This window comes from Mixophyes fleayi, chromosome 7 (genome assembly GCF_038048845.1).
Source record: "Mixophyes fleayi isolate aMixFle1 chromosome 7, aMixFle1.hap1, whole genome shotgun sequence".
NCBI classification, from domain to species: domain Eukaryota; kingdom Metazoa; phylum Chordata; class Amphibia; order Anura; family Limnodynastidae; genus Mixophyes; species Mixophyes fleayi.
Window position 1 is genome coordinate 6,448,237 of NC_134408.1, and position 26,509 is coordinate 6,474,745.

Below are 26,509 nucleotides of genomic sequence, written 5' to 3' on the forward strand. Positions count from 1 at the left end.
TTGTGGACTTTGACACATATACACCTACCTCCTGGAGAGTGTTCTTGATTTGGCCAACTGTTGTGAAGGGGTTTTTCTTCACCAGGGGAAAAATTATTCTGTCATCCACCACAGTTGTTTCCCACGGTCTTCCGGGTCTTTGGTGTTGCTGAGCTCTGCGATGCATTTTTTCTTTTTAAGAATGTTCCAAACAGTTGATTTGGCCACACCTAATGTTTTTGCTATCTCTCTGATGGGTTTGTTTTGATTTTTCAGCCTAATGATGGCTTGCTTCACTGATAGTGACAGCTCTTTGGATCTCATATTGAGAGTCGACAGCAACAGATTCCAAATGAAAATGTCACACCTAGAATCAACTCCAGACCTTTTACCTGCTTAATTGATGTCACAAATCAATGCAGGAATACAGCTAAGAATCCACGAATAAGGTGAAAAAACATTCAAGTTTATTGCTGAAGAGTCTGAACAGATGATGTAATAATGAGCTTGCAGTAATTACCAGGTATACAGCAGTTGCAGGTAAACAGGAGGTTTGGAAAGATTCCAGGCAGCAAGTACAGGGAAATGCAGAGGTAAATACCAGGTTCACAGATAAAACAGGTCAGCAGAATGTAAGTAGAGATCTCAAGCAGCATAAACCCAGGAGCATAGCAGGAGGAAGTGACCACAGAGAGTAACATCAATAACCAGCAATAAATGCTGGGGGAGACAGGTATTCATAGGGGGAAATGAGAACACACCCAGGTTCATGGGATAATTAGTGAACAAGTTAACTCCTAATGCAAACAACAAAGGCACAATAGCAGCACCTCTGGTAATTAGAGGTACCGCTGCAATACAATAATAAGGACAAAAGGCAGGAGCTGCCAGGCAAAGCAGCATGTAATGCATAAGCTTGCAGGCAGATCCTGACAGTACCCCCCCCCCTTAGGGCGGATTCCAGACGCCCGATGACCAAAAATGTCTAAATTCATCGGAAACATAGTCCACAATAGGGGGCCCGGAAGAAAAGTCCTCGTCCATGGGCGGAAAGGCAAAAGAGACCATGCCAGTTGTCAGTTCAAGCACTGTAGAACCACCTCTCTTCTTACGTCCTCCTCTCTTACGGGACTTCCTCGGAGTTAGGACCTGCGCCAACTGGGTGGAGCACAAAAGGTATCTCTTGGCCAGGTGAGATGGGTGGTACTGCTGATAATGTAGAGGCCCCGCAAGATGGCATAGCAGGAGGTGTTGGTGAAAACTTGTTGATCACAACCTCAAGAAATAGTTGTAAGTCCGATAGGATGGAATGATCCGTTTCAATAAATGGGTTTACCCATTCCAAAGCTTCCCCTCTAAATACAAAATTAGGAAAAGTACCTGTCTCTTAGGGTTGTTAACAAGCTCTGGTATGGAGGGAATATAAGAAGCAGCAAATCTCAGAAGGGCAATGAGTTGGGAAATGTGTCCCTCAAAGAAAGGCAACGGCTCACATTTGGCACCCTCAGCAAAGGATGACTCGGAATTGGCAGCAGACTTGACAGGAGACCCGGACTGGGAGGCAGGCTTGGCAGCAGGCCCGGACTGGGCGGCAGGCTTGGCAGCAGGCCCGGACTGGGCGGCAGGCTTGGCAGCAGGCCCGGACTGGGCGGCAGGCTTGGCAGCGACAGCATTTCAAGAAGCCTGGGGGCAGACAGCACTTTGAGAAGCCTGGGGGCAGACAGCACCAAGTAGTAACTCGGGCTGGACCGCATGGACTGGCAACTCGGGCTGGACCGCATGGACTGGCAACTCGGGCTGGACCGCATGGACTGGCAACTCGGGCTGGACCGCATGGACTGGCAACTCGGGCTGGACCGCATGGACTGGCAACTCGGGCTGGACCGCATGGACTGGCAACTCGGGCTGGACCGCATGGACTGGCAACTCGGGCTGGACCGCATGGACTGGCAACTCGGGCTGGACCGCATGGACTGGCAACTCAGCGCTGGACCGCATGGACTGGCAACTCGGGCTGGACCGCATGGACTAGCAAGGTTTCTGGAACGGACTGTAGTTCTGGAACAGAGGCAGCGGCTGGAGACCCGGCACTGGAGGCAGCGGCTGGAGACCCGGCACTGGAGGCAGCGGCTGGAGACCAGGCACTGGAGGCAGCGGTTTGAGACTCGGAACTGTGTAGCACGGTAACAGGAGACTCAGGACCAGGCAGAACGGTAGCAGGAGACTCGGGTGCAGAGGCCGCGGCAGGAGACTCAGGACCGGCCACAGTGGCAGCAGACTCCGGACCGGACACACTGGCAGCAGACTGAGGACCGGACACAGTGGCAGCAGACTCCAAGCTGGAAGCAGATGATGGGACCTCAGAGCTGGAGACAGAGGCTGGGACCTCGCAACAGGAGACAGAGGCTGGGACCCCGCAACAGGAGACAGAAGCTGGGACCTCGCAACAGGGGACAGAGGCTGGGACCCCGCAGTAGGAGACAGCTGGAGCTGGCACCTCAGGACAGGCGGCTGGAGTTGGCGCCTCAGGACAGGCCGCTGATAGGCCGCTTGGAGCTGGTACCTCAGGACAGGCGACTGGAGCTGGTGCCTCAGGACAGGCGGCTGGAGTTAGCAGATTGGGTCTCATCCCAGAGAACAGAAATGGTGGAGCATAAACAAATTTGGAATGCAGAGAGGAAACAACAGGGGATGGATCAGTAGGCTGACGTGGTCTACGGATAGGACAGTCCTGTAAGAACTGCTCATTGCTGGCACAGTACAGACACAATTTGTTTGTTATTCTGCGCCACCGCTCCTCCTCTTATTTTGAAGTTTTCTTTGATTTTCTGCTTAATAAAACTGACTGGGACCAGATATAACAGAAAGTCCTGGACTTGTATGTATTCTTTGCTGCTGTTCACTACCATCTACCCCTAGAGATGGCACCTATTCTCCTAACACGGTCACATTGCACAGGCGGTATAACTGTACGGAGCTGTGTATACAGGCGGGTATGATTAAACAGATGGGCATAACTGTGCAGTGCTGTGCATACAGACATATATAATCATTGTACAGTGATGTGTATACAGACAGATATATGGCAGCACGGTGGCTTAGTGGTGAGCACTTCTGCCTCACAGCGCTGGGGTCATGAGTTCAATTCCTTACCATGGCCTTATCTGTGAGGAGTTTGTATGTTCTCCCCGTGTTTCCGTGTAATGCATAAGCTTGCAGGCAGATCCTGACAATTGATGATGAAATAACGAGGGAATAGCCCACACATGTACATGAAAAAGCTTTTGAGTCGATTATCCCATTACTTTTTGTCCCTTAAAAAGTGGGAGGCGCATATAGAAACCGTTGTAATTCCTACACCGTTCACCTGATTTGGATGTAAATACCCTCAAATTAAAGCTGAAGGTCTGCAGTTAAAGCACATCTTGTTAATTTCATTTCAAATCCATTGTGGTGGTGTATAGAGCCCAAAATATGACAATTGTGTTGATGTCCCAATATTTATGGACTTGACTGTATATAATGTATTACCTACCATAGACTGCAAGTTTGTGAGGAGGACCCTATTACCGCTTTGTCTGTCTGTTATGACCCAGTCTTACTTTATTATTGTATTTGTCACCTATTGTAAAGTGCTGGTGGAGTTATATACATAAATGATAATAATAATAATGATAATGATAATAATAATATTAATAATAATAATAATAATGATAATAATAATAATAATACCTCCATCTCATGCTTTCTATATTTCTGAGCAGCTTCTCTGCCGTATTTTTTTGAATTTTGCCAGTCTCGTAGCAGGAGGTCCAGGTGCTGTAACATAAAACATCACAGGAACTGTTTTCATTGTGTGATACAAGGATATCCATAAAATATATGAAACTATGAAACATCACAGAATAAACTAAAGCAATCTAAATACGGCTTTAGCAATGATTACTAGAATAGAGGAGATCCAGCCTGCACCCCCTGACATATAGACATAGTAATAGGAAGCATATCAGAATGAACGAGATGAAGGCCATATTAATGCCGCTGTTCCCTTAGGTGCACCCCACATGTTTATGAAACACTACACAGCACCCCACTCATCCATTATTGTTACATGGAAAACTTGTTAAAGACAAAAGAGGAAATGTAAATAAAATTAAAACATAACTCTGCCTTTGTGCTGACCCCTAAAATACACTGGCCGAGGCACTTGCAGAGATTTCTTATAAGGTAAATACAGGTTGAGATCCAACTTCTGCTCAAATAACAATATAAATGAAAGCCCATGAGGAAGGGGAGGGGAGAGATGTGACCATGTGCAATAAACCATTAATTCCCAATATCTATATACAGTAGTAGACCTCCTTCTGGTGCTTCAGTCTAGTTTTGAGGTCTTGCACAATAATAAGATGGTGAATTGACTCCTTAATTCATTTTGTGGAGCATTTTGATGAAATAGAATGAGAACATTTATAATTCTTTGCTTCAATGAAATGCAATGAACAATCCCCGAGTTATATGTAGCAAATATTTGTAAGTTAAACAATGTAATACAATGCATTTTAAAAGAAAAAAAAATAAGGACCATTGGTAGACACCCCAAAATACTGAATTCACAAGTGAAATAGAGGTTAATGGGATGGAAGGGATAAGTGATGGAGATAACAAGTTGGGATGAGGGAATGGTATAGAATGAAGTTATGTGCTTAGGTTAGAAGTTGATGGGGCAGAGTTATGAACTTCTGGATGTATATAAAGATTTGGAGATGTATATGCACTTGTGGGATTATAGGTTGTAGTGATGGTGCAATGAATGACTGTTGTGGATTTATGGGATGAAAGGCAAGTGTGAGATTAAGGTACAATTTTATGTAGCAGCAGCGACCCGAGTGGGCCCACATGCACTTTAGATGCTGCCCCTGCCCGCAGTCAACTACGTCTCCCAGCATGCAATGGAGAGGGGGAGCGTTTGGAGGAACAGTTACAAACAGCAGTTGGAGATTCTGAGAGGCACTCGGAGAGACAGACATCCTTAGAAAATCTCCTGCAGCCTGTCAAATAGAGAGTAAAGGGTGTCCTAGAGGTCTGAGAGACAGAGGGATTAAGGAGAGAGAGTGACACCCTGAGAGAGTGGAGAAGACTTTATAGTGAAGAGTGGAAGAGCTTACCACATACCTGAGCAGAAAGAAGCCATCTTGGACACAGGTACTGGTGACCAGTGGGGATAAGTAACCCATGATTACCTTGTTATTGATCTACTTGGACTGGTATTTTTGTTGCTAGTCTAGTAGGGAGCAGGTGGGGATACCTGAAGAATATTTTATCATACCCTTTTGCGTTACTGTGGTATAGTAACAAGGGTAAAGTGTAGGGAAAGATAGTTAAGGAATAGAGACTGAATTTAAAACTGAAGAAAATTGCACCAAAAACATTGATATTATTTGCCATCTATGGGAAGCCCTAAATGTGTGTAGAGGAGCCAGCTTGTACTAGAGTGACTATATGTTTGCTCTGCAAAGGTGAGAAGGAGAAGAAGATCTGCATTAGTAATACCTGTTAAAAAGACCGTATAATTGCACTCATCTATTTATTATACAAATGTTTTGTATGATTAGTATTAGTGAAATTGAAGCAATTGTTAATGTGTTTATTGCTAGTGAGAAGTTTTGTGGTTAGAGTAATAATGCAGGATAGCAATTAAAGGGGTTAGAGGTACCTCTTAGTGGTATAATACAAGTGAGATGCAAAAAAAGTTTTAAAATCTTTGGTCCGTCACTGCACGATTCAGTGAACGGACAAGACTGTAAATAATGTACATTATTACCATTATTACTAGTGTCAAAAGAAAGCTGGCTGGGGTCCAACAAGCCGTTTCTGTATTTGAATAAAATAATTTTGTTTCTGAAGTTGAGAAAACTAGCTTTCTCTTTAATGAAGTTGAGAATTGTGGGAATAAGCTTTTACATGCAGAGATTACAAGCTGTTTTAATCTTTGTAAAAATGGCGATGATGAATGTTCTCAGAAATCAATAGGGTTTGTTATGCCCATAAAGAAATGGCTGAAAGAAAATGATGACTGTGAGGGAGACTTGCTTAAATGAATATATCTGTACTTTCAATATGGAAATCACAGAATCTGGAAATATGTGTGAATATTTGGTGATGGGAGATTTTATTGAGAAAAAGTTGAGTGATTTACAGACACAATGTGAGGTGTCTAACGAGAGTACTCGGATTTATGAGAGGAGCAGTGTTGCTTTCAAATGGCTGAATGCCTGAAACCAAGATTACAGATTGAATGTTTGTAAACCCGGAAAACATATTAGTGTCATTCAAGGGGGCTGTACTAGGTGATGATGAGAAAGGAGTGGCTTTGTATGCCCAGGTCTCGTCACTTTGACATTCCCTGTTTGTGAGATTAGGTACTGCTCCTTTGAGGAAATCATGGCATGGAACGCATAGCGTCACAGTTAAGTTTTTAGCAGCTGTTTACTGCAAAAAATGTTTGCTGGTTACCTGATAACGGTGTACTGATACAAGCATGATAGTTACTGTAATTCCTAATGAATAAATGGTAATCTCTATGCAAAAAAAAAAAATTCTTCACAGAAGGTCTCCAGCTACAAAGACTCTTTAGGCAATCCAGATTGCATTGATCCAACTTCCAATGAATAGAAGTTTGCAATATGTTTTGGTCCCCAGCCACAACAAACATAAGTATAAACTAATGAATGATTTAAATAACGTATACTCTGCTGAGTAATGACTACTGTGCTTTTAAAGAGAAAAGGAGAAATGGACTAACATAGTTGAATATGAAATAGTGTTTGGGTTTGTTTTTGCTTTTTTTAACCAAATTTTATATTAGATGGTTTGAAAGAAAGTAAAGCAATGTAATGTCAAATTATGGTAGATAATAAAAGGTTTTTATTTTTTATCCTCATAATAGTTTTGAGTCAATCAGTGTTGTAAAGACATTCACTGCCCTTATTTACTGTGCTATAATCATCATATACTGTAAATATCTCTTTGTATCATGGGTACGGTAATGCATTGGTGGGAATTCAATGTTTGTACATAAATGAAAAAAAGCCTTAAGACTTTATGAGCTATTATCTGTGCTCCTGCATTAGCACTTCTGGATAATCACAAGCCATTTATACTCTCCTCTGAGCAGAACCAAATGTTTAACCAATTTTAAACTGAAGTAACTTCAGCACCAGCACTGACTTTGCCAGATTATGACAAGCCTTTCACATTATTTTGTTATAAAGTAAGTGCACACACACAAGGAGTACTGACAAAGATACATGGTCGCAAGCTAAGGTCACTTGCATACTACTCTGCACAATTAGACCCCGTCATACGAGTAGTGGCTGCAACGGCCATGGTGTTTGGAAAAAGTACAGATATTGTGCTAGCGCACCCAGTAACCCTAATGGTGCCACATGCCATACACTTTTCAGCAGCCAGACTTACCAAATATGAAGTAGCACTGCTAACTCCCTGTAACGTTACACTTAAGTGGTGCACAATGTTGAATCCTGCTGCCTTATTGCAGCAAGTTTCAAAAGATGGGAGAAGTAACTATATATATCGGGATTCCCCTAGGGATTTGAGGGAATCCCATCCCAGCTTGACCAGAAAGAAAAAAATGCAAACACAAAATTTTTCTGAATATGATTGTGTAGAACTAATGAGACAAGAATCTTTGGTTTTATCTGACATTAAAGATACACCGCTACCAAATGCAGACATCTTACGCTATCACATAGATGGTGTTTCTTATACAGGGTGTGCTGTAACCACACACACAGAAATAGTGATTCAACTGACTCTACCGAGTCACATGTCAGCGCAAGAAGCTGAATTAAAGACCTTGACACTTGCATGCATATATGCAAAAGGACAAAGAGTAAATATTTACATTGATTCAAGTTATGCATTTGGATTACACATGATTATGGCCCTATATGGAAAAGTGGGGACTTATGGGTTCAGCAAGCAAACCAGTCAATATGCTGAACATACCAGGGCACTATTCACTTTTCCAGCCGCCCTCCAAACTCAGTGATAAAGGTGAAGACACACACAGAGACACTACCCTCGAACCTAAGGGAAATAGACTGGTAGACCAGGCCGCACGAGAAGCCGCCATAGCTCCAGTACCCGAAGGGGAGTCTATTTACATGGTGACCCCCTGACCCCAAGTTTGACAAGACCACACTCCAACTATTGCAGAGACAAGCAACAGAGAATGAAAAAAAGACTTGGGCAATACATGGAGCACTAGAAGTGCAAGGAGTGGTGTAAAGGTCAGCGTTTGTGTCTGAGAAAAGCACTTTATCTCATTATGGCCAATATAGCACACGGGAAAGTGCATCTGGGAAAAGATGCTATGGTTGTACTCACTAACAGGTTATGGATAGCAGCAGGGTTCGCCCAAGCAGCACAGGTGTTAGTGTCAGGATGCCTAATCTGTGCACAGAAGGACCCAGGTAAGTCTGTCCCATGGAAAACCACACCCCAGACACAGTATCCCTATTAGAGGATACAGATAGACTTTATACAACTTTCCAAATGCTTGGGCTTTGAGAATGTGCTCGCCTGTGTCGACTTCTTTAGTTACTGGCTGGAGACGTGGCTGTATAGGAAAGCAAATGCTAAAGCAGTAGCCAAGATAATTACGAGTGAGGTAATCTGCTGATATGGGATACCAGAGGTCATTGTAAGTGACAGAGGGACACACTTTACAGGGCAAGGATTCCAGGAACTATTAAAAGACATGGGAATCATATCTGCCCTTCACACCCCTCACAGACCCCCAAAGTTCGGGGAGAGCTTTAATGGTACTCTGAAATTTAAAATGCAGAAAATAATGGCTGAAACAGGCCTGCCACGTATCTCATGTTTACATATGGCCCTGCACTCAGTAAGAAACACTGCTAGGAAAGACACAGGTTTAGCACCAAATCAGATACTGTTTGGCACAGCACATAGAACAGGCTGTTACTTTCCATAGCAACTACATCATGTACATGGTGATTTGTTGAACTATGTTGCTTTATTATAGAAACAACTAACTGAAATACATGGTCAAGTGATCTCTTCCATTCCAGGCCCTAATTTTGATGCAGGTACTCATAAACTGCAACCAGGGCACTGGGTGGTCGTGAAAAAGCACGTCAGGAAGAGTCTTGAACCCAGATATAAGAGTCCTTTCCAGGTCTTATTGATGACTCCCATGGTAGTGGAAGCACAGAGAAATGATACCTGAATACACACATCCCAATGCAAGATCTTCAGACAAGGGGAGTCTGAGTAAAATGTATTCTACAAGTTTTTTAAAGGTCAAAGAGAGTGGAGTTTATTGATATTAGCAGGAGGAATATTGATTGCACATTATGTTCCTTTGCTGTAGGCTGTAGATGTGTACTAGTCTAGAAAGGAAAGCTAGGTCTGGAAGAACCAGACTCACGCCAACAGTAATGTAGAGATCATTATATATAATGAGAAAATTCTAATATGAAAGTTTAACCCAACCAAATAAGAAAAGAGCAACCCATGACTGTAGGGGTTTACACCCAATACAGAAATGTATTTGTGAGTATTGTGGCACAACACATTATTACATTTACACAAGACAATAGGTTAATATTGGACTACTGACAGCTTAGTCTGGAGGGTACTGCCTGACCCTAAATATGTAAATTGAAGCCCAGGGTTGCACCTTTTTAACTAGTGATGCAGATGATCCAGAGATATGTTTGATGAACACTTACAAAAAATTAAGACATGAAATATAAATTTTTAAAGGAGCACACTGGAGATGATTATCTAGAAGGATAGTTTTCATGGCTGTACCTGGCCGATTGGTTCAAGGGTATAGGAGGATGGTTATCAGGTCTAATACATGTTGTACTTCAAGGACTGTTACTAATCCTTATTATTATATATATATATACTAATAAAATTGATGATGTGGCTTATTAACAAGTGTAGTAAAGCTAAGTGTTTCTCTTCCAGAGAAATGAAAGTTACCACATCTGTCTTGACCGCTGTACTGTACACCCCATCTAGTGAGTGTGAACCTTGTGGAACTCTCAGTACTACAGCCAGTTGTGATCAGTGCAGAAACCAAGAACCTTTTCCTTGGAATCCACATGCTCATTACTGAAGTTTATCCTTATGCAGATATACAGCACAATGGACAATCTAAGAAATCCATAGTTAGAAGACAAAAAGGAAGCACAGGAGGCCCCAGAGCCTCTCATGTTCACTGATATATGTGAAGATCTGACATCAGGACATGCAGCGGGTGCAAGACGGTTGTCAACTCATTGACCATCTATTAATATCAGCTGGAAGAGGGATAATGGACTTGCAATTGGTGGGGGATGGGTTGTTCTATGTATCTAGTTTTAGGCATCCCTATGCATATGCTCTGTTAGAAGGGTGTATGTGTATAAGTACCCATTAAAAGCGACAGCAAGAATGTGATCTCTGATAGGTAGTGTTAGGGCAAATAATGAATAAAAAGATGGGAAATGAGAAATGGGATTTTGCTAAGCTGACGCCATCTTGTTGCCTTATAGCCATTTTGTTCACTTATAGCTTAAAGACAGATTAGATACAGCTAGTCTGTAGGAGTTATTCATTGTTTGCAGGAGACTGTGCTTATGGCTTTGAATATGGCAGCACAGGAAATAAGCCAACTCCTGTATTCCTGTGTGAAAATGAGAGAATGTAACAACATCTGTGTAAAGGGAACATGAGTGGTTAAACCTTTTGGGGCGTAGTTTTCTGCAATACGTGATTTTTGCTAAATAGATAGTGGCCTTTAACTAATAAAGCAGAGCTAATTGTACACGCAAACCATGCAGTGTATTTATTCCTCTCCAGCTGATGAGCACATAACTCAGTGATAAACTGACACTTACACGTGAACAATCTGATTTAGTTTCGACAGAGACAGGGAGAAAGCCACCGGGGACACTGCTAGAAGAGGAAAAGGGGATGGGGCACTAAATCCCCCCTCCCCCCCCCTAAAAAAAATCTAGGTCTGCCCTTGACTAAAGTGCGCAACAAAGCAAACAAGGTAAAAGTTTATATACAGACAGGACACAAATCTGTACACACACTCGAGCAGGAAAAGGAGTGTTACGTTTAGATATTGGTGGGATGAGAGTAATGTGCAGAGCATGGAGGTATGAGATTGGATGAGAGATTGATGGGATAGAAATGGTATGTGCAGGGTAAAGCAAGTCATTTGTGGATGAAAATATGTGGGATGGAGCCTGGAACTGTGGTTAGAAGTGGGATGATGAAAGTGATATGTTTGTGTAAGTGAAATAGAGGATTAGAAGTTTGTGGGATTGAATTGACAGGTGAAATTGTCATGTTTGTTGACATAGGCTAATTAATAGCAGATTATAAGGAAAATAAGATAGTAGATATGTGGTGTTTAATGTATAATGGGAGAAATAAAGTTCTATAGATACTATAAGAAGATGCTGGGATGTTAGTAGCCATTAATAATAATGTGATCAGCGTAATATAGAAGAACTAATAGTTTCAATTACCTGTAGATGTTTCATGGAATATACATTTCCTGTCAGCTTAGAGATTTCAAGATACATCTGGTTACAAATTACACGTTGATGTAATTAGAAACAATATGTAGTAATCATTCTACATTAATATATACATCATACTTGTTGTTTTCCCTGTCCATGCAGTCACCGTATTTCAGGCAGAGCCGGAAATAACATATAGGTCTTTCTGGGCTATAGCCCAGGGGCCTCGGGCAGCCGGAGGGATTTAGCAAAGATTTTTAATTAATGGGGTCCCATTCATTTAAATTAGTCATGCGCAGCTAACGGCAAATGTGATGCGGTTAGCTGCCCTGCTGTCAGTGCGGGCGTGGTGCGCAGCAGCGGGCGTGGTGCGCAGCATGCTGCTTAGTAAAGGTCTAGTGAGACTTCCTCACTAAAAAGCACGCTGGGCACCGCGCCCGCCCTGACAGCTGGACAAGAAGAAAGAAGAGGTGTCGCCCGGATCCTGAAGACTGCAGCGAAGAGGATAAGGTAAGTTTCTATGTATGGGGGGAGCGGAGGTGATACACTGGGGCTGGGGGGGGGCCTTTACAAATTCCTGAGGGCTCTTAGCCCAGGGTCCTACATTGGCTTAATCCAGCCCTGATTCCAGTGCTCCAGGGTACATCTCATCCTTGGTCAGAAACTGGAGCTGTGAGGCTGCAGAGTGGTGGGGGCCATTTTAATTTGGTAAATGTAAATGTTCTGCCACTTAGGTGGCAATGGAACTTAAGCTACAGTGGAATACACAAACCTTTTCCTTAAGTAGTCATTTTTATTACTATTATTATTAACATTTATTTATATAGCGCCAGCATATTCCATAGTGCTGTACCATTGGGAACAGACACAGTAATAAAACAATACTGGCTAATACAGACAGAGGTAAGGGAGCTCTGCTCGCAACTTTACAATCTTAGAAACTATCTAATACAATTTAATCTCAAGATATTGGAGATCTTCAAGACACCTTACCTCAAGATTGTCCAAATCTGTAGTTTTCAAACTTGAAGTAATGTTGAAAATCTGGGAATTAGAAATAAATTGTAGACATAGTGGTGCAAAATATAAATACTTCTCATAGAGCCATCCTATTGTTTGCTAGAAAAATAAATTTAAATACTAAGCTAGTACCAGATATGAGCTGAGGAGCATGGACAAAGCAGACAGTTTAATGCAAATGTTTCGGTCACTCTCAATATCCAGTGACCCCTCTGTGTCCAGGACAAACACGGCCATCTGAGGAGAGAGGAAGAAAGATGGTCATGGTGCCAGTAACAGTTCACCAAACTAAGTAGATGTTCTATCTAAAGAAAGCATTAAGGAGAAAATAAGTATTATCCATTGTGTGTGGGCGGCCTTCAGTTTATAGAACTCAGAAAGAAGATATTCTAATACAGTTATAGCTATGCAGAGTTGAATTCCCGGCCATGGCCTTATCTGTGTGGAGTTTGTATGTTCTCCCTGTGTTTGCCTGGGTTTCCTCCCACACTAGTACTAGTATGTTTTTGGAGTGTGGGAGGAAATCGGAGCACCCAGAAGAAAGCCACGCAAACACGGGGAGAACATGCAAACTCCACACAGATAAGGCCATGGTCAGGAATAAAACTCATAACCCCAGTGCTGTGAGGCAGAAATGCTAACCAAAAAGCCACCAGGCTGCCCAATGCTTGCTTCCTGCCTCTTATTTGTATAATATTCCCAATAAAAGCTGAATATTGCTCTTATACATGATATATAATTATTTCAAGTATAGTATACTGAAAAGATAAAACCATAAAATATATTTATGTATGAGACACAACTGATATCTTACAAAATAGCAATGAAAATGTTACCTTGTTCCTCTTCAAGATAAAAGGTCTGTTCCATACCCATAGCCCCTTGGTCAGGCTGTCTATCCCTTGTGACCATATAAACCCATTTAGGGGTTCATCAGTTTTCCCCAGACTGACTGGCTGTTCTTTCTCCTACATAGGGAAAATACAAAAAATAATTTAATTAATTTATCTGCCAAAAATACTGTGCCACATGATGTATCTTTATGACGGATAATGATACACAATTCATAACATGGTCAAACAGGACAAGGAGATATATTGTAATTTAAACACTACAGGCCAATCAGCTAGCAATCAGTTAACAAAACATCGGATAATGGACAAGCTGAAGACAATGAACCAAACACCAAAACCCCAACTCTTAGCCAACCACCTTCAATGCTATACTATCCTTGCAGCCTAGATAACAGAACAAATATTATTATTATTTCATTAACAAATTCCAAGCCTAGAGGTCATTGCTGATGTTCTAATTACATCATATTACAAGCACCCAGCTGCAAGGGAAAATGAGGTCTGAGTCTGGGAGTGAGCTGAGTCACCCTCACCTACAAAGGCCCAAACAACACCTCAATCCTCATCTCAAAACACTCTCCCTGACATCCACTTAGTTATGCCTCTGACCTAATCTTTGATTCCCCTATGCTAACCACACCTGTCCCTGCAGCCTACAAGACATCTTCTTTGCCGCTACCCAACTATGGATTTGCCTAACATGACTAATAAGACAGACCCAAGCCTTCAACTATTCAGGGATGTTCTCCGCCCAAGGTAGGAACCAGATATTTGCTTTAAATTTCTCCAGAAAATTTTCAATGTGGGAGATGTAATAAAATATGTTGGAACATTCACTACTGATAGCAGAGCAGTTGACTTAGTCGGTGACTAGAGACAGACTTTCTACAAGCCAACAAATGCGGAGAATGTGCAAGTGATTTAAGTCTGTATATTATCAGTTGATCTGGGGAACAAATAGATCCCCCCTTCATGGAAATATTTTTTTCCTGTGCATTTAGTTTCATAATAATGAGGATCAATCTCTCCCATCCAATGTCCAGTCTGTGTATTTCTCACCTGGCTGTGAAGGGCTCTCACAATATAATTCATCAGAGTGGATTTCCCCCGTCGCTTCTCCCCGATCACACAGATGAGGCACAGGGGGTAATCCGCAATCTCACTGTCCAGGAAACAGCTCTGTACTGTGGATTCATCTAAGTGCAGCTGGCCCTGTGCATCAGTGTAAACCAGCTGGACAGCAGAGGGAGGAGCCTAAAAAACAAAAAACAATTATATATTTCCTGGATTATTATTTTCAGTATATGGACTTTCCTACTGCACAATCGCTATATTTAGTATAACAACTGTACTCTGTAATACCATCTTTTCCTGTTTGTCCTTTTCTTCTTTGACCATTAGTTGGACCTTTGTAACCAGATGTTTGAGTCTATAGGCCGGTATGAGCTGGTCTTTAGGACAGATCTTCCTGCACTCTGGACACAGGTATCCTTGTGGTTGTGTGGTGGCCCAGTAGGAGGTGATGCAGGCGCTGCAGAAGGTGTGTCCGCAGGAGATAGAAACTGGCTCACTGAGATCCTGAAGACACACAGAACATGTAATATCCTCTTCTAGCTTGGAGAAACCAGCAGCGCCCTCTCGAGGCATGGCAGCCTAATGCAGATATATCCAGGAAAAAATACAAATCAAAACAAAGTACTGACACTAATATAGAGACACTAAGGGCTAGATTTACTAAGCTGCGGGTGTGAAAAAGTGGGGATGTTGCCTATAGCAACCAATCAGATTCTAGCTGTCATGTATTTAGTACTTTCTACAAAATGATAGCTAGAATCTGATTGGTTGCTATAGGCAACAACCCCACTTTTTTCAAGCCTGCAGCTTAGCAAATCTAGCCCTAAGCCTTTATTGTACATAAATAGAGGTAGAAATCATGATCGTCAATCGAACAGGAGAAAAATCAAGAATGACGTGAGCTTTCAAACCATGATATAAGGATTTAAAACCAAAATTGAACAGGGATATACATTTACGGATGTAAATATTTGGACAAAATCCAAATGAGAGAGATGTATGAGCACTCCAGTCTGTATTTATTTATTTGGGGTAAAACTTAACCTTTATTTCAAAATGTAATATATTGTCTAGTAAAAAAGAAAGTGAAAACTATAATATAAAAGCCTAGCGGCATGTGTTAGTCTGTGTGTGAAAAAAAAAAAACAAGCTGCAGTGCCACCTGCTGGGCGGAGTTATACACTGACCTACTAAATTCTTAGCATTATCTAATATATAAAAGTAAAAGCCTAGCGGTGTGTGTTAGTGTGTGTGTGTGTAAAAACTATTTTCTCAGAAAGGACTCATCCAATTGACCTGAAATTTGGTATACTGACATTATTTGACAAAAAAATTAGAATAGTGAAGTCAGTTAACTTCCATCATCCCCCCTTCCCCCGTGGGAGGGGTAGTAAAGGCTAAATTTACGAGTTGAGGGCTCAAACTCATTTTCATGAGGTAATTTTACCTCATGAACACACATTAAAAAGGGCACTTGCGTCGGGAAGTAACGCTCTTCCCCTGAGGAGGCCTGGGCTATGGCCCAAATGCATGACAAGAACCTTTTTAAGACCTTAAGTAGCTTGATTTGACTAGAATGCATGAGTATCATGCACGGGTTAACTTGTATAAAAATATATATGTACTTATATGGTGAACAATAACAACCACACAAAACACATGTGAGTTAAAATAATAATGCCCTTCAGTGGGAACTGCTTGTTTCTAAGATTATTGTCTGCTGCAAGATTACATATTTATATATCAAAAGTATAAGAAATGTCTCAGATCCTCACATTATACTATATGCAGATCTGCAATTAATATTTATATTGGCATAGTTGTGTATCCCCTCATAAATAAGCAAACGATAATATAGAAATTATTATTTTAAAGGAAAGATATGTATTATAAGCAACACACAGCTAGATTGGAAGCTGTATGTCTACATATTATTCTAGTAAAGGGGGACAGTCACCTTTAATATCAAAGTGTCTAACCTAGACAAGATGTCTGACATTTTAAATATCACTATATTAGAATCGGTTATTAAACTTATCATGTACGTGTCTAGCACAATTCATGGGGTTCATCACCTAGCCCCAGGGGTAGGCTGGGCTGGGGGGCAGGGGGACATCTGCCCCCCCAGGCTGGTCCAATAGTGGACTATCTTGGACTGGGTCACTGGGCCACTTGCATTTTTTTTCTTTTAAAATAAACTGCTGAGTCGAATCTTGCCCCCCGGGCTAAAGTTTGCCAGCCCTCCCCTGCCTAGCCCCATGATCATGTCATCATATTATTAGCGGTGCAATCATTTTGGTGTCAGCCAGTTGATATATGTAAGTTATAACTGCATAGCGCTTGACAACTGCTCCCTCCGGAAAATATTTTTTCAGTGCCTCATAAACCTGACAGGGTTAATATCATAGCTCTACATTCGAAGTCCGGCGCCCTGTGTTATTCTAGTGCTCACAGAATAACAGTGATGTATTGCCGAACTAAGACCACTCCTGAGGAGGAGACGTATCTCTAATGAATGAGGGCTGCCAACCAATCGGTTAATATCCCTCCTTCTTTTACAAGGGGCTGACAGACTTAGCTCATACTTGCCAACCTTATGTTGGCCCGGGTCCGGCAGATCCTGGAGGGCATGAGGGGTGGAAGGGGTGGGGCTTCGCAAATTTCATCATTTTGGCCCCACCCCCGGTGACGCAATGCCTGATTTGGGTCTTTTTACGACTGTAAAAAGACCCCAAACAAGTAATACAGAGGCGGTGCCAAAATTATGCAAAATCGTGAAGCCCCGCCTTCTCCTCCCGTACATGCCGGCTTTAATTTAGTGATGTTGGCAGATGCGGGAGAATCGCCAGCTCTCTCGGGATTCCGGGAGACCTAATCCAACCCCTCCTCTTTGAGCCATAAGCTGTCAGGCTGGAATAAAAAGGTTATTTCAACCCTATGCTTAGTGATATATAATAGCCAATATAAGGTGCCTTGTCCAAGATCCCATATAAAACTCCTACTATAAGCTTATGAGAGACACAGTTAAGCTGCCAGTATTAGTAACATGTAACACCGCCAGCGTTCCCTACTTCAAGGTATCAACGTCACACATATGTCAACCGTGACGTACGTTTCACTACTGTTTCTTCAGAGGGAAATCCCGGGTATGCCGCCAAGGGAACTCTTTATACTCCTACTGGCCAATCATCATCCTTCAGTGCGCTGACTGATGGCCTCCTTAACCAATAGTGTCTCACACCAATGAAAATGCCACAATCGATCACAGTAAGAAAGAATACAAATGTGAACCCTTTTCATAAGACGCTACAAAGATCTTATACAATGATAAAAATAAAAATTGAAGTCAAAATTGGAGTAAAGAGGAGCATTATGTGGCCAAAAAGTAAAAAAACTAGGAAAGTATTAAAAAAAGACTTATAGATTGATCTGTGATGACTGGAATAAAGAAGATCATTATATATTGATATGCATGAAAATATCAATACATAATACATACACTCACAAACATATATGTAAAAGTGGAAAGCATTAAGGGACAGGAGAAAAATTTTCCCGACTTTCGTTAATTTGTACCTTGGCCATTGAGAATGGGAAGTTGTATTTAGCGATAATCTTCGAATGTATACTGACCGGGTTCTTAACTGGTTGAGATACAGCAAAGATATTTTATTCTGTGGAAGGGAGATTAAGAGGAATTTAAACAGTTTATTACAGTGATTAATACCAATAAGAATAATCTTAGACTGACCTATTTAGACCGAACGCCAAAATGGGAAAGAAATGTGATCTAAGTGGAATGATTTTTAGTGCCTGACGGGGTGGTTTGAGTATCTCAGAAACTTCTGATCTTCTGGGAATTTCAAACACAACAGTCTCTACAGATTACAGAGAATTGTGTACAAAACAAAAAAATATTCAGTGAGCCAAAAACTCCTTGTTAATAAGAGAAATCAGAGCAGAATAGCTGTAAGCCGCCTAGTGGTTGATATACTTTAACTTTTACCGTATTGCACTTACCAAGCGTTATCTTCCCTAAATAAAATAAAGACACAAGACAGTTGTTTAGTGAATGAAAGGTCACAAATTGTATTGAAAATTAAATTGAAATGGCGGCAAATATAGTGCAAGACCAACCAGCCATCAGACATCCCCAAAACCGACAATTTATTGAACTAAAATAGTCAGACACTTCTTATTGGTGGAGGCCAACAATAGCTATTTTGGCTCACTAGGCTATTATTACTAATTAAACCTCCCTGACGAGAGTGCCCAACTGTCACACAAATATGTCATTATGGTTGCTGATTGGCATGCTTTTACACCACAGCTAGTCTCCCCCCCCCCCCCAGTCCCCCCGTCAGGAAGCTAAAGCCCGTCTCCACCACAACCTCTCAAAGCCCAACAAGAAGCCCCTGGTTTGAAACATTTAATCTTATATTATATACTGACCTATATAATATACATAGAATAACCGTATATCCCAACCTCATGACTCCGGAAATAGGTGGTAGCACTCACACAATAACCCTAACACACAATAACAGCTCAGTTTGTATTGGGTGCTACATACATTTGATTGCAACACAAAGTATTCACTGGACATTTCAATTAATATATAACAACAATGTTATCTTTTAAAGTAAAAAATAATTTTACAAAAAAAGGAACCCTTTCCTAGCAAAACGATGTTATTGCAGTGATAAAAAAAATCCTTTATCACTGTAATTTATCTAAGCCTCCATTTCCTTTTTGCTACTTGAAAATTAATAAATGTAGATTGATTTCTTTTGACCAGCATAAATGATAACGTCGTTTTACACATGAGAGTGATTTTGTGCACTAATCCACTCCTCTATTACCATTCATAATGTAACAATGTTTATCTTACAGGGATGGCCACAAATATAGAAAAATGGATACAGATAGGAAAACAGTTGTTGAATGAAATGATAAACATAGTAACACTAGACTCCAAAAAAATACAACCTAGGATACAGAAATACATTAACACAGAGAGAGAACACTTGGGGGTATATTTACTAAACTGCAAGTATAAAAAAGTAGAGATGTTGCCTATAGCAAACAATCAGATCCTATTTATCATTTACTTAGTACATTCTACAAAATGGAAGCTAGAATCTGTTTGGTTGCTATAGGCAACATCTCCACTTTTTCAAACCCAGTTTAGTAAATATACCCCCAAGTGATCTCTCACACTGTAATATAACCAGACACTCTGTATACTCCCTGTATCTCTGTGTATTCCTGATCTGTTATCTCTCTCACACTGTAATATAACCAGACACTCTGTATACTCCCTGTATCTCTGTGTATTCCTGATCTGTTATCTCTCTCACACTGTAATATAACCAGACACTCTGTATACTCCTTGTATCTCTCTGTATTCCTGATCTGTGATCTCTCTTACACTGTAATATAACCAGACACTCTGTATACTCCCCGTATCTCTGTATTCCTGATCTGTGATCTCTCACACTGTAATATAACCAGACACTCTGTATACTCCCTGTATCTCTGTGTATCCCTGATCTGTGATCTCTCTCACACTGTAATATAACCAGACACTCTGTATACTCCCTGTATCTCTCTGTATTCCTGATCTGTGATCTCTCTTACACTGTAATATAACCAGACACTCTGTATACTCCCTGTATCTCCCTGTATTCCTGATCTGTGATCTCTCTCACACTGTAATATAACCAGGCACTCTGTATACTCCCTGTATCTCTCTGTATTCCTGATCTGTGATCTCTCTCACACTGTAATATAACCAGACACTCTGTATACTCCCTGTATCTCTGTGTATCCCTGATCTGTGATCTCTCTCACACTGTAATATAACCAGACACTCTGTATACTCCTTGTATCTCTCTGTATTCCTGATCTGTGATCTCTCTCACACTGTAATATAACCAGACACTCTGTATACTCCTTGTATCTCTCTGTATTCCTGATCTGTGATCTCTCTTACACTGTAATATAACCAGACACTCTGTATACTCCCCGTATCTCTCTGTATTCCTGATCTGTGATCTCTCTCACACTGTAATATAACCAGACACTCTGTATACTCCTTGTATCTCTCTGTATTCCTGATCTGTGATCTCTCTCACACTGTAATATAACCAGACACTCTGTATACTCCTTGTATCTCTCTGTATTCCTGATCTGTGATCTCTCACACTGTAATATAACCAGACACTCTGTATACTCCCTGTATCTCTCTGTATTCCTGATCTGTTATCTCTCTCACACTGTAATATAACCAGACACTCTGTATACTCCTTGTATCTCTCTGTATTCCTGATCTGTGATCTCTCACACTGTAATATAACCAGACACTCTGTATACTCCCTGTATCTCTGTGTATTCCTGATCTGTTATCTCCCTCACACTGTAATATAACCAGACACTCTGTATACTCCCTGTATCTCTCTGTATTCCTGATCTGTTATCTCTCTCACACCGTAATATAACCATACACTCTGTATACTCCTTGTATCTCTCTGTATTCCTGATCTGTGATCTCTCACACTGTAATATAACCAGACACTCTGTATACTCCCTGTATCTCTGTGTATTCCTGATCTGTGATCTCTCTCACACTGTAATATAACCAGACACTCTGTATACTCCTTGTATCTCTCTGTATTCCTGATCTGTGATCTCTCACACTGTAATATAACCAGACACTCTGTATACTCCCTGTATCTCTCTGTATTCCTGATCTGTTATCTCTCTCACACTGTAATATAACCAGACACTCTGTATACTCCCTGTATCTCTCTGTATTCCTGATCTGTGATCTCTCACACTGTAATATAACCAGACACTCTGTATACTCGCTGTATCTCTCTATATTACTGATCTCACAGTGTAATATCACATACTTACTGTATGTTTGTATCCCTTTGTTTTCGTGGTCTGCACTCTCTCACTGTGCTCTGGTATATATAGTAAGACAGAACCAAAAGTGGAAGTAAATCAGTGAAACCAACCTCCTCTTCCTATTAATCGATGGATAAAACCTGAGCAAAAAAATAAAAATAAAACTTTATTCAATTAAATATGTAAAAAAAAACATTTTATATAAGTTACATATGATCTATATGTAACCCCCTGTCATTGTGTGTAATTTGAGGTGCACAGGTTAAAGAGTGCATATCCTAATATAGCCCTGGATAGCTGATAGGCATGGATGTAAATGACCAGGGTGTTCCTGCATAAGTAGGTGTTTCTTTGTAAGTAGTGGGACACAGGTGATGTCACTTTGTGGTGCAGTATAATAAAAGTCAGAATAATTTCAGGGCGCCAGACCATCTCTAACACAAACTGAACTCTTTATTTGCACTCCTCTTCCTCTAGCATGATAATCATAATGGTTGCAGCAATACAGAGATATATACAGCCCCTTACTCTCTCCAGCACAGTTCTACCACACAGTGTAGCTCATCTCCAACACACACATGCAGCTCTGACCCTGCACAGGGAAGAGGGACTGTGGCAGACCGGCTTGTCTATGGAAAGGGGGCAGAGCTACTGGGCAGTGGGGCCCACCAGTGGTTTTCCCGGTGTCCTAGTGGGCAAGTCCAACACTGTAGGCCAGTGACCAGTCCAAAGTAGCCCAGTATTGGACCAGCCAGGGTGGGGGGCAGATTCCCTACTCTGATCCTGAGTAACAGAGTTGAGCGTCCTTGGAATTACAGTATCAGATGATATGTGTTTACACAAACATGGATTTATATGCATTGCAAAGCTAACAATATTTACTTTTATCTGTGCAATTCTAGAACCTCTATGATGTCCTGCATCTTGTTTTTAGATGCAGGAAATCTAGCAGCACGTCTTTAATTAAAACTTCCTGTCTTCAAAAGGCCTATTAAACCTATTTCCCTCACTCCAAACAGCTCCAACAATAAATTAATAACATGTACGTTTAATATAAGCATTTCCCCACAACCATCTCTGGCATTAAGCAATTCATAATCATGTTTGATAAATAGCGCTCATCCCCAAACTCAGCTCCACATTCAATTAATAGCCCCAAACCATCCCTGTAATAAATTAAAGGTCCTGTCACCCCATCTTAATTTAATAGGCCCCACCAATAAATTAAATTGCTCCATCATCCCCCCACAAATAAAATAGCACCCATAAAATAATTAGCTCTCACCTAAACTCCACCATTATATTAATAGCCTACCTCCCACCAAAGTGCTATCAAGACAGCCCCTCTCCCTTCCCTCATATCACACAATATACTAAGACCCTCCCACTCCCTCACACATTATAGCAACATACACCCCTCTTCCCTCAACATTATAGCAGCCCCCCTAGTTATTGGCTGCCTGCTGCTGCCAACCAATGTTTTTGATTGCTTACCTAGTTTAATCTAGTCTTCTGGTACCTTGGTACAGATAAACACGAAGAATGTGTCTTATCACTTTCTTTGTAAGGCCTCACTGAACAGACTATTTCTTCCCTGCAGGCGATTAACTTATATTGACTGTTGAAAGCTTAAGCACATATATATATTGATTGCTTGAATTAATTCAAATTCCATTCAATTTATAACACCCCTAATGGTGCCAGAGTCTTCTCTAATTAAATGAGAGGCTGCTCTAATTACCGACGGCGGTGACACCAGCAACCGCCGCCGGGTCCCTGAATAGTACCCCGATGCCTGGCAATGTGGCGCACATGGCCAGTGGAGGGTTTGTCTGGCTGCTTGACAAGTAGCAGGAAGGGTGGGAAGGAGGGTATATTGCCACTTTATTCACTGCTAGGGCATTTATTCAGCCCTGGACTGAACTTATTTTGGCATTTTTTTGTGCTCATTACATTCCACAATCCATATCAGTAATTTTTCTGTGCCGCACCCACATAAATCATAGCTTGTTTTTTCAGAGGAGTTCGCACTACCAGAAAATATCATTGGTATCATTAAGACTAGAAAGCTCAATAATTTCCTGTAAGGGGACAATAGCAGAAAATGATTCATTTTTTCATACTAACTAACAAAAGTAGGGCAAATGGTTAAAAAGAAGCCATCTGGCTCGTGACACAGAGGAAGTGAAACTGATCGCTGGGTGAGAAAATACTTATTGGGGAAGGGTTTGGTGGTAGATTCTGACGAGAGATAAAATGCAGTAGTGAAGACAATTCTCTAAAACCTTACTTAAGTTACTGTATTCTTAAATTACCCAATACATTAATGTAACAATCAATTTAATATGAATATTGCTTTATAAAATTATAACAAATAAGTTGATTTCTTAGCTGGGCTCAGCAATAAACTATGATGTACATTCCTAATGGTATAATGGTCTTATTAGCCTGAGTTTTCAGCATTAAGGATACAGAACTCCTATATGCTCTCAGCAGTCCTAGACACAATAGTAATCCACAATTAGTATCACAGTTCTCTTCTGTTACTAAATACTGGAGTATCAATATTTAGACCGGCGGTTCCCAAACTGTGCGCCGCGGCTCCCAGGGGTGCGGCGGCGCTGTCACTGGGGTGCCGCGGGCCAGACATAAAAAAAAACAAAGAACACATAAACTTACCAATCCGTCGGGCGCCGGGACCCAGCAGCCTCCTCTCTCCCGCAGCAGCTTGTTACTGACGTCGATATTCAGTTACAGCTGCGGGAGAGAGGAGGCTGCTGGGTCCCGGCGCCCGACGGATTGGTAAGTTTATGTGTTCTTTGTTTTTTTTTATGTCTGGCGCGGGGCAGAGGATTGAGAGGGAGAGTGACAGAGGGGCACAGGAGAGTGACAGAGGGGCAGAGGAGAGTGACAGCGGGGCAGAGGAGAGGGACAGAGGGGCAGAGGAGAGTGACAGCGGGGCAGAGGAGAGTGACAGTGGGGCAGTGGATGGGGAGACAGCGTGAGAGGGGCAGTGGAGGGGGACAGAGGGGGGACAGAGGGCAGAGGAGGAGGGACATCTTGAGAGAGAGCAGAGGAGGGGGGACATCGTGAGAGAGGGCAGAGGAGGGGGACATCGTGAGAGAGGGCAGAGGAGGGGGGACAGGGTGACGGGGCAGTGTGAGAGAGGGCAGTGTGTCTGGATAGGGAGGGGGCAGAGTGTCTGGATGCAGAGGCAGCAGTGTATCTGGATGCAGAGGGGGCATTTTTGCAACTAAATAAGTATTTCTGTTCTGACCTAAATACTTATTATAATTTTTTGACCCAACTACTTCTAAAACAGGACTGCTCAATAATTATTTTGGAGGGATGCCTTGAAAAAATTTGGAGACTCTAAGGGTGCCGCGAACTGAAAAAGTTTGAGAACCACTGATTTAGACCCTTATTTTTGAATCCACTCTCTATATGTGTTACTCATATGATACTATGGTAGTCTGACAATAAATTCACCTGGCCAGGACTTATATGAACATTTTATGATTTTAGTGAGTGTAATATAAAATTCTTTGATTGCTATCGCCTATATCTCTGGTAGAGATGTTCACTGACCCCCGTGTTTTGGTTTTGGATCTGTATTTTTTAGGAAAATAGCTAAAATCACATATTTTGCTTCTTTTTTCTTCCTACATTATTATTAACCTCAATAACACTAATTTCCAGTCATTTGAACTAAATTTTGACCACCTCACAGGTCATAATATTATTTTCATACACTTTTAGACAAAGACTGCAGCGAGCTGGCTGGATGCTAAGCGACAGAGCAACGTCACAAACACACAGCAGTTCATAGCATATCTAAGAAACATTGCCACACAGCAGTGGCAGAAAATAAAAGTGGTGCAAGATGAAATTGTTCTTGGGCCCTCCCACCCACATTTATGTAAGATATTGAAAAGAACATGTACAGTTTAACAAACCAGGCACTCCAGCGACAAGCAGTGCCACTTTTGTGACTGAAGTGCTTGGTTTGTTTGGGCACCCAAAAAACAAGCTAACAATGGACTTAAGGCACCTAATCCAAAAGTGCTGTTAATAAACTCTACCGTGGCAAGATGTTGTCATCATCCTCAGCCTCACCCTCACCCTCATCAGTGTGTACATCATCTTCACACACATTATTAATTAATCACTGCTGGAATCCACCATTACAGTAGTTACATAGTAGTTTGATGTAATTGGCTGGAAAGGCCTTCCTCGTAGAAATTGTAATTCATTTTTATGAACATCATCTTTTCCACATTTTTAGGAAATAGCCTCCTATGCCGATCGCTGACAAAGTTCCCGGCTGTGCTGAAAACTCTTTCTGAGTACACACTGGAGGGTGGGCAGCTTAGGCAGTGCAAAGCGAGTTGGTACATGGGTCTCCAAATTCCCTTTTTTTTCCTACCAGTATGTAAAGTGACTGTCTGCTGTGTCTATTTCTATGCTGTCGTTAAAATAATCCTCCATCATCCTTTGGATGTTGATAGTAGGATCAGGTGGAGTTACGACAGAGGTGTCCCATTTTTTTGTCAATTCTTTTAGACCAGACCAAATATCAAAATGTTGTGCTGAGTCATCTGCATCATCCCTGGGTCTCTTGAGAAAGCCAAGTTTTTTCCTAGCAGCAGTTGACTGAGAAATTGAAGGAGGAGATGCTGTCCTGTCACGTAACACTTGAGCTGTCATCTTGCTCACCAGGAGCTCCTTGCACCTCTTCAGATATGGGTCAGTTGGAAAGAAAGAGAAGACATAGCTCTTAAACCTAGGATCAAACACAGTCGCCAAAATGTAGTGATCCGATTCAAGATTTTGATAACTCTTGGATTTTGGTGAAGCGAATAAAGAACTTGATCTACATCTCCGACATACTTAGCGTAATTGATTTGTTTAATCTCCTCCTTCAGTTTCTCAAATTGCTTTTCCAAAAGTCTAATTGAGGTAATCACTTGGCTCAAGCTAGCAGTGTCTGAACTCACTTCACAGGTGACTACTTTAAATGGTTTCAGCACCTTGCACAACACGGAAAGTATTCTCCACTGCGCTTGAATAAAATACATCCCCCTCCTTTTCCAATGT

At 41.5% G+C, this 26,509-nt stretch overlaps 1 protein-coding gene across 5 annotated transcripts in view; it reads right to left on the minus strand.

The window, feature by feature from the left end:
• LOC142097176 (RING finger protein 112-like) overlaps positions 1-21,501 on the minus strand; it is a 42,762-nt gene extending 21,261 nt beyond the window's left edge. Inside the window, exons 1-10 of one of the 5 annotated variants that reach the window (XM_075178807.1) lie at positions 21,419-21,478; positions 18,521-18,535; positions 18,077-18,174; positions 14,789-15,079; positions 14,486-14,680; positions 13,409-13,540; positions 12,705-12,809; positions 12,546-12,596; positions 11,559-11,615; positions 3,712-3,798 (exon numbers count right to left, since the gene is read on the minus strand). In XM_075178807.1, coding sequence (XP_075034908.1) covers positions 3,712-3,798; positions 11,559-11,615; positions 12,546-12,596; positions 12,705-12,809; positions 13,409-13,540; positions 14,486-14,680; positions 14,789-15,079; positions 18,077-18,085 — 927 coding nt within the window. In that variant the 5' untranslated portion in view covers positions 18,086-18,174; positions 18,521-18,535; positions 21,419-21,478. Of the gene's footprint in view, positions 1-3,711; positions 3,799-11,558; positions 11,616-12,545; positions 12,597-12,704; positions 12,810-13,408; positions 13,541-14,485; positions 14,681-14,788; positions 15,080-18,076; positions 18,175-18,520; positions 18,536-21,418 lie in introns of those variants that run through there. The other 4 variants (XM_075178808.1, XM_075178811.1, XM_075178809.1 and 1 more) reach the window with 4 other exon arrangements.
• Positions 21,502-26,509: the final 5,008 nt, after the last annotated feature.